The sequence below is a fragment of the Atta cephalotes genome (assembly GCF_000143395.1).
Source record: "Atta cephalotes unplaced genomic scaffold scaffold00040, whole genome shotgun sequence".
Lineage (NCBI taxonomy): Eukaryota > Metazoa > Arthropoda > Insecta > Hymenoptera > Formicidae > Atta > Atta cephalotes.
This window is the reverse complement of record NW_012130104.1, coordinates 127,002-137,175: the sequence shown is the minus strand read 5'-3', so window position 1 is coordinate 137,175 and position 10,174 is coordinate 127,002. Positions and strand designations below refer to the sequence as shown.

The window sequence follows — 10,174 nt, the reverse complement described above, 5'->3', positions numbered from 1 at the left end:
CGGCGGAAGCAAAGTACACCTAATATTATATATATTATGAATAAAAAAAATTCACATTAAAATAAATATTTAAAAGATACTTTGTATTCCATGTCAAAATGTTTCAAAATAGAATAAAATATTATTGATAATTTTTTAATAATTTTATTTAATATACAAAGTAATTGAAAAAATTATATTTAAAAAAATCATATTGTCTGTGCGTTTTTCACCGTGTCGGCAGAGCTTCGGACCCTTCGAAATGATTGTCTTGGAATCAAGCTAAGGTTACTTACAGTTGAGAAATTGACAATTTACGGAATTGTGTTCAAATGATGAATAAACACTTGAATTTTCTTTCTTAATAGAGTGTATCCTTTTCTTCTGAGTAATGGAGGTTCCTTTGCGGATAAAGAGACCGTGTCGGGATTCTGGAGTTTCCATAAGGATCTCAGAATAACCATCAAATATTTTATGCGCAGGTAGAACGGACTAAATTGAATCGAAAAATCCTTTACCACGCATACACACACACATACACACACACACATACGCGCACACACATACATGCATTTTGCAATTTTTGTAATAGTAACAAGATATTAAATCACTGAATATTAGTTTTCAATAATTTTCTACTCAAATACTATCGACTTTACAGAAAAAACAGCAAGAAACAAAAATTGTTTATTTTCTTCTCTAGAATTTCGAGAATTTTTTTAGAATTTTTTAAATGCATTTTTTCATGTTGACAAAAAGTGTTGCCAATAAGAAAATGCAGTACTAAAAAGTTGATTGAAAATTCTGAAAAAAATTCTTAGAGCTCTTCAAGAAAAAATAAATAATTTTTGTCTATTGTTATTTTTCTGTAAAATTGATACTTGTATAAAAAATTATTAAATGATTCAAATAATTAATTCAATATTCAATGATTTTTAGTAATTAATATCTTGTTAATTATTGCGAAAATTGCAAATTGCAATGATAGAGGACTTCTTGATTCACAGTTTAGTCCGCTCTGCATGAAATATTTGGCGGTCATATGGGACAAAAAATAATCTTCGTGATAATCTTCGTATATAAAAATCTTTAAAAGTTAATTTTTTAAAACTAATTTTATTATTATTTTCCACATCATATGAATTTTGTTTAAAAAGTTTTTTTCTAAAACATACAGGTATTCAGATATTTGGGAGACTAAATTAAAATGAATCATCCTATAAAATTGCTGGAATATTTTTTCTAAGTTGGTTTTTCTTTTCAATTAGTATTGTTACGGATTAGTATTGTTTAATTACATCTGGATTTAAATATTTTAAAAACTTTTCTTTTTTAACAGGAAATTCCAATTACTGTGGATATTGGTAGCAAATTTTGTGTCGGCGCTCGTTTATTTATTGTGGGAAGATTAAAGTTACTGCCTCATTCGTAAGCATTTAATATTGTAATTTAGCCATTTGTATTTTCCCAAGTTTATTCAATGAACTATATCATACTATTTTATAGATTTTACATAAATCTGCAGAAGGGTAAAACCATTTATCCTCATCCCATTATACTACTGCATTTAAATCCACGTTTTTTATACGGCAATAGTGAGCCATATGTCGTAATGAATTATTGGAACAATGGTACATGGGGTCACGAAGAGCGACATCAAGGTCAATTATCCTGGATGCCCGGTCGAGACTTCGTACTTATGTAAGATTTTATAATTAGAAAGACTTGCACTTTCTTATAACATGAATATTATTGAAAATGAAAATATTTTAATAATGCAACATATTTGAAATATTATAAGTATATTATAATATAGAAACATCATAATTGTAATATTTCATTGAATACATTGCAAGACATTACTGCAATATCTTTAGTCACGTATATTACAATGGTCTAGAAATATTGCAAACATATTTCTTTTATAATATAATCTATGTTATAAATTAATGAATTAAGTATCCTGAATAATAATTTAGATAAGGGGCCAGTATCTTTGCATGGATGCTATGTTACCATGTTAGGAATTAGCATAGTAAATTTACAAGCTCCACACCAGTCACGTTTTGTCTAGTATTGTTTATGTAATTTAAAAAATAATGGAATCGCGATATAGACTTAATTTCTTTGATTTGAAGAAATCTTTTGATTTCCTTTCTATTAGAATAAAAGAACATTAAGAATCTTTATTTTAGATTGCATATGTTAGAACATAATTAATACTAAAAATTAAAATACCTATAATGATCCAAGCTAGATCTTCATTGCTTAAATAATTCAATCTTGAATTACTATACAAGATGTCCCTAACTCGACATCTGAAATAGTTCGCTTTTTTTTTATGATAGGAAAAAATGTTTCAGATGAAAATGGAACGGTTTCAAAAGGGATGTATTTTATTATTATATTATCTTTCTTCTAAGTAGAGATGTCAAAAAGATAAGGTTACCTCCATTTTTTTTAATGGAATTGTATGATTTTTTTTATACAAAAATGATTTCTTTAATTATTTTAAATATAAAAGATAGTGAAATCAAGATATTTTATGCATTATTCTGACATACCATATATTAACATAAAACATTAAATTATTTGTAAACTATTATTTTTTTTATAATCATATCTTAATACTTATACGAACAGAATAATGAGAATGAATTAATTGGTGTAAAGAAAACACATAAAAGTATTAAGATACGATTATAAAAAAATTAATATTTTACGAATTATTTAACATTTTTTGTCAATATATGCTGAAATAAGATATAAAGTATTTAAACTAAATACTTAAATAAGATATAAACTAAAGTACTTAAATAAGATATAAAGTATTTAAATTATTGTTTTTTTTGATATCACTACTTTAATATTTTTATATGTAGAATTATAATTCTTCCATGTAGCCTATAATCGCATTAATCATCTTTTATTAAAAAACTACATGCTACAAGTATTCATTTTTGGTTATTCTACAATAAATTCATTTGCTCATTAATTATTCAGTAGTCTTCTGCGCATCCATATCGAACAATATCTCATTTATTGTTCCTATCACATTTAGTTATTCACGCTTATTTTTTAGGAGCTTTATATAGAGCTTCAAGATTGATTTAACAGTAGAGGAGAGTGTCTTAAATCGGACCGTGTTCCAAATTAAAAACCTTTTTAATTTAATTAAATAAATACGGTTAAGCAGATTTGCATGCTATTTATAATGTAAAGTCCTTATAAGACACTACATGTGACAGCAGTCTAACAGTTCTCTGTATAACATTCATAAAATAGGCGCAAATATGTACTTTTAGCCATTGTGCACAAATTTGTTTAAAAAAGAAGGTTCTTGTAAATCATCATTTAAAAAGTGTTAAAATTTTGAAAGATAATCGATTTAAGAGTTAATTAAAGAGTATAGAATTCAAAAATATCAATCAATTTTGTGATCACTTTTGCAACTTATTGTAAAATTTGTTCCAAAAATACGAAAGGACTGTCCAAATCAGACCTCTTTTTGGTGTTTAAATCGGACCTACAGTAGATTATGCCTGATTGTAATACTGGTGATCGGTCGACCAGAACCAAGGATCCAAGAAATTACATCAATTAAATATCATGAGTCATAAGACACAAATTAATTGATTTTTATTGATTTCAATTCTAATAAAAAAATATATAAACTGTCAGTAATTTTTTCCTGAATAAAATTTTTATTTTTGTCAAATTGCTTATTTTTATTCAACCAACAAAAATTAATCTTAGCACATGTTTTTTTGCACTCTTAATGTATACCCTGGGATGTCCCTGAGATCTCATTCATATTTATTACTGCAACGTCCGTAGAAATGAATATATTTCAATTAATTTTTTATTAATTACGGAACCAGTGGTGCACATTTGACCTTCGACAGAAAACCAACCTCACTACTTCTATCCCCACCTATAAGCCCCATCTACTGGCCGAGGGTACGGTCAACGCGATGCTGCAAACGCTTTGAAGCGTTTTTAATTGGTCAGTTTGTAAAATTCTTTCTTCTAATTGGCCCATTAAATGCTTCAAAGCATTTGTAGCGATACTTTGACTACAGCCCGAGTCGGCCGACTTCGCTTCTGCGCGAGAGTGAGCAAGACAGCGAGAGAGAGGGCCCGTCCTTCTCGCTCTATTAGTAATTTGTAAATATAAGTGAGTAATAGAGCGAAAAAGACAGAAGCGCTCTCTCCCGCTCTCTTCCTCTACTAATCGATTGTTACAAGCGACCGAAAATCGAAAATATGTTTTCTCGGCCGCTCGGCGTGTTCCTGTATAAGGGAAAAAGGGACACACACATTCTAGATAACGATAGATTTTAATAAATTTTAATATAATCCTCTCATTAATAGCAAAATTGATTTTAACGTTAAAAAAATCACAAAATGTGTTTCAAACATGACATTTTTCGTAATATCTTTTCAGTGTACTCATATATTTTCTTTGGAAATACGCTCATGTTGATATCTTGATACTTTTTTCAAAATTTAAAAATTGGTACTTTACAATTAAAAAGGTTAAAAATGAGTATTTGTCTAATTATTCATTTACTTTTCATTTTTAAAAGTGCATATTTAATAATTTCATAATACTTTTTCATAACATTAATATATATTAATATTTATTAATAAAATATACATTAATATTATTCGTAATATTAATATTAATGATCAATTATGAATATTATTATTATTATTACTAAAAAAATGCAATTTTATAGTAAGAAAAAGTCCAATATAGATTAAATAATCGTTTCAATTTTTTTTAACTATAAAATGTAAATTTTAAATATTTGATGAAAATGTGTATTCAAATATCAATTAAGTGTTTTACCAAAAAAATTCCGTCTACAGGGTGGGCCATTTAAAATTTGGAATTTAATTTGGCTCTAAAAAAAAACGCATGATGAATATTTTTCAAAGTTTATGGCTTTATTGGAAAGGTAGTACATTACCACTAAACATGAAATACAATTTCATTCAAATGACTTCCACAGCTGGCTGCACAATACCCTATTCTATCCCCAATTTTTCAGTACATTTTCCACTGTATGGGCGCGTATTTCATCGTACTCCAAGAATACCATTTAGAATGTGTTATTTAATACTAATTGCTAATTTAATAAAAAAAAATATTTTATTTTCTTTTACTGCGAAGTATCAATTTAAAAAATTTTAAAACAATATGTATTAGAATAGTATCAATACAAATGTTCTACCAAACAAATTCTATGTGTATATTCGAAAGACTATGAACACTGTTTGAAAAACATTATAATTCTTTTTGGTCTTGAAATAAATTGCTCTTTTTGTTCTCTATCTTTATTACATTTTTTCAATTTTTTGATACGTATATTCCGGGATATAATGTTTCAATTTTTATTTGGCAATTATGTAAGAAGTCGTATTCGTGTATAAGTATTACAAATTAAACCTGATCCACGCACACAAAATGAGTCTCTTATTGTTACTTATTTTTTTTAAATAAGTTTCAAATTTTCTTCAACCATAGGTACTTTTGCCTTTCTTCTTGAACTCTAGCTTTTCATAAAATTTATACAAATTGTAAGTGAAGAACTAACGCTGAAAAATAAACAAAAAAGCGCTTTAAAATTGAATGTTTGGGAAATAAGGAACCCACTCTTGTCAGGAACGTGAACAGAAGTCAAGTGTTGAAACTATTTTATATATTCTCACTCATTTACATATGTTACAAATCAAAATCGTTCAAAACACAACTGTACATGCAATCTTAATAAATAAGGTGAGTTACACATCTTTTATAAACATTCTTGAATAATAAATCAATATTAATTATCCGTATTACTGCTCGACAGAAAACGCGGGAAGATGGTGATTTCTTCCATCAGAAAGAAATGCAAAAAATTGACTAATAAATCACGTATGAATCATAATTATTTGACAATTTTTTTACACTTCCAAAAGAATGAGGGAAAGGAAAGAAATAAAACAGGTATTTAAGCAAGGTGAAGCAATTTAAAAGCAATAAAGCGTTAAATAAAACTTGCACAATTAATTAAAATGCTACGTATAAAAAATTCAAAGTAATATTAGTCACGAACAAGCAAACAAAATGTTAGTATGGCATATTATACATTTGTAATTCAAAAACGCTAATTAATAATATTTATATTTATGAATAGAAACTACAATATTTAACTATTTTACTACAACTATTTTACTTATTTAACTACAGTATTTACAGTTACAAAAACGTATGCATTTGCAAAGTCTTTATAAAAAGTTTTTTCACACAAAGATAATACGCGTAGGTCTTTCTTTCTCTGCAAAATTATTCGTATGATGTATGAATAATAAGAAAGCCATAAACTATGTATATAGAATCTCAGAGCATGACATCCATTTACAAACTTCGGATGAATATGTATTAGAACATTTTAAAAAATTAGTCTAGACGACGTTGTTTCGCGTCATTTACTCTCAGTTTAGTCCTCAAATGTAACCTCACGCGATACAACATGTTTCAACACAGAATGTGTTCTACTCGAAAATTTTTCCAATAAATATTACATATGGCTTCTCAGTAAAAATACGTAAGTTCTACAAATAATATTTTTCATTAATTACACTTCTAACTTAATGCCACATCTTATAATGTAGCAAAAATGTTATAATACTATTCGTCTGACATATTAATCATATTTAGTTTAAATTGAAATAAAAGTTGTAAGAGCTGATACGTCTTATACCGACTGTAAGTAGATAAGTACGCAAAAGGCATTCAGTTATCGGGGATTTGAATCTGTGTCTCTCCTGTGGCGGATATGTAGGAGATGCTGGGATAATAGTAATCAGCAGCTCGAGGAAAGATGGAATAGTGGAAATTACCGATGTGAAAGTCGGCTTCGTTGACTGAATGGGCGGATTGCTTCGAGTGATGTCATAATCGGTAAATAGAATAAGTACCGATTCTAATCCACGGATACAGCAACCAAGATGGTGCTAGTGTCACGCGAATGGGGAGGACGAAGTCATAGATGCTGAGTTCGAGGCAAGAAGCGCGTCATCGGGATTTGTGTTAGAGGGGAAGAAGGGGTTTATTCCTTCTCTCTTTCACCCGTTGCGTTCTCACTTTATTATCGTTCTCTCTCTCTCCTACCCATTGTAGAATGCAGTTCTTTCTCTTCCACTCATTGCAGTTCTATATTTATTATTTGCGCTCTCTCTTCCCCCCGTTGCGCTCTCTTTCCTTTTCTTCTTTTGCACACGATTTTATTAAATAGATATGATATAAGAATATGATTTACGATTTTTAATGATACGACTTAGAAACAATTACGATAATATTTTTATGAATTTTTAATAATATAACCTAGTAACACTAATTATAATAATATTCTTTTTTTACCAATGTAATACAAATGGTCAAGCGCGCTTCCTTATTGACTAATTCAATATTACTACGAAGATATGAAGAAGAAGTCGCGAAGGATAAAATAATTGTAGAAGAAAAGAATATATATTTTAACATACATTTATTTATCATTATGTAATGCAGTATGTACAATATAATCTAAATCACAGACTATTAGATCACATTCTATAATAGAAATTTTATCATAAATTTTGTACAAAATGTTTGCAGCATCGCTTTTATTAGTAATACAATTTTGTCTTAAAAATGACACAAAATATTCGAATTTCTTTATTACTAACTCGTGCATATTGACTCAGTTCATAGAATACATGTTCAACATATTGCTCAAGCTCAAATAAGAAAAGCACAGTTGTTGGTTTTATGTATAAACATGTACCATTTAATGTTACTTCACGTTATTCGTATCATATATTTTAACAAGTTCCACATTCAGATCTTGAATCGGTGATGATGATGGGATTGTTGACTGCAATAATCGCTCGATATCTGCACGCCTCTTGATGAACAGCTTTCACGTAGCATGAGGTATGAACATGCGGTTGCCTCGATTATTATCAATCGCAATTTGCACATGAGATATAAATCCTACAATGATTCCAATGTCCAGAAATTTGTACGCTATCGATGTCAATGCATATTTCCTTATCAAGATATGATAAGAAGTAAGAGGCATGTAGCGAAGTTTTGAAGATATACTAGATGATGTTTGAGAAAATGCGCTTTGAAAAAAAAGAAAATATGTAAATAGATCTTACAAAAATACATAACGTATAATACGTATAAGCAAAATATTTTATAAAATTAAATTAACTTACTGTCTCTTGCACGTCTCATCCTGTTGAATTGGAACGTATATAATAATAGTTCATGGTTTGATACATTTTATTTTTTCGCAAAACTTATAATTAGCAATAGCTAATTGGTCTGAACTCTGTTGAAGCTTAAACGACTGATAATATTGCCTAGAACTCTTCTTTTAAACAGTATTCCTTTTCACATTTTTTTTATACACCCTAAAATGGAGGGGATTCTTTTTATATACATTATACTTTGAAGAACAGTTGCGACATGATCGAAGGATATCAAATTGAAACACATAAGAATACACTCAAACGATACCGAATTTCTTTTATCTAAAGGATCGACACCAACGATAATAAAGTCTGTCTGCTCCTATTCTCTTTTCAAAAATGAATTTCGGAAAAAAAATTAAAACATATTTAAAACATATTAAAATATATTAAGAAAAAATCTTATATTTTATTTATTAAACTTGATACATTTCTTTTAGGCATTGCGACCATCAGTATATTTTGAACAAATATTGTAATGCACATTCTTAACATGTTTTCCATAAAGAACGTAGAGTATTAGTAATATTCAGATTATGTAAAGAATCTATATCTTCGTAATCAGCATCCAAGATCTCAATGATCAAGTCGTCGCTATTGAGTATATCAGTCAGCTATTTGCGTTTTTTAAATCCTTTAATGTATACGAAAACCTTATTGTCATTATTTTCTTCCAATTACAGCCATTCAGTAGTCAGGCGTTTTCACTATATTGTACGGAATCGTCCTGTCTTCCCATTTTCCCATTACAATCCATGGTGACAAGCACTCAGCCAGGAAGCGCAATCCTTTTCGGACTTTGTCAAGAAATTCCATGGCATGGGACATGTAAAAATGTTACAAGAGAACAGTTTCTCAACACCGTCACTTCCTTCACGATAAATTTCCTTCCAACGATAAATCCTATAAACAATCAAATTAGGCATGCATTAAAAAAGCATTTTCCTTATGTCATTGCGTTTAATGATATTTATAAAGAGATTTTTAATCGATTCCAGAGGTGACACATATATTTCTTTGTTATTGAATATTGTCACGTATTGAATGTAAACAAAAAATGAAGAAACTTACTTACAATATTGTTACATTAAAGATTCTTTAAATTAATGCTTTATAAATTTGTAAGTTATGTAATTTTTTATTGAATGCAAAAACGGTTATAACATGACAACCCCTCAACACGATCTGAGTTTCTTTCACTTAATCCGAAGAATTTGTTACATCTATATTTTAACATTAATAAATTTCACATTAAATATATTACAGATATGATGCATCTTCAAATCGTAATAAAAAAAAAGAAATTCTAAATATATGAATAAGTATAAAACGAATAATATGTTTAATGTTTCCGTGTAAACGTTCGCTACCGAAATCTAAATTATTTATATATGAAGAATTCATTACTCGTGTAAATTTAATGTTAAAAATAATGTTATGATTTCCTTTTAAAGGTAAAAGAGACCAACATTTAGTCAACTTAAACTGTTAATAAATAAATACATTATTTCTTCGAACGCTCTTGTCTATGTTCACTGCTATAATACCAAATCATTGTTTAACAACAACAATCATTTATTATTGTAATAAAATAAAAATTAAATTGCTGCAAAGTATAGTTCTCATTGCGATCAATAAAAACTTTTTCCAGACATGGTAAATGGTAAATTTGTTATACAGTTTTTAAATTTATTTCATATAATTATACGTTATTAATTTAATTCTTTTTTCTTGTACATTTATCTTTATAATACCTAAATACTTTTTTAATTACAGGAAATATTAATTTTATTCATAAAAAATGTTTGTTTTTGATGTAAAATGCTTATAAGTAAAGCTTTAACTAAAAATAACACACACACACACACGCACACGCACGCACACACGCACGCACGCACGCACG

General features: G+C 28.3%; 1 protein-coding gene across 1 annotated transcript in view; it reads left to right on the top strand.

The window, feature by feature from the left end:
• LOC105622101 (galectin-8-like) overlaps positions 1-10,174 on the top strand; it is a 205,507-nt gene that overhangs the window by 161,967 nt on the left and 33,366 nt on the right. Inside the window, exons 5-6 of the mRNA XM_012203533.1 lie at positions 1,319-1,407; positions 1,486-1,680. Coding sequence (XP_012058923.1) covers positions 1,319-1,407; positions 1,486-1,680 — 284 coding nt within the window. The remainder of the gene's footprint in view (positions 1-1,318; positions 1,408-1,485; positions 1,681-10,174) is intronic.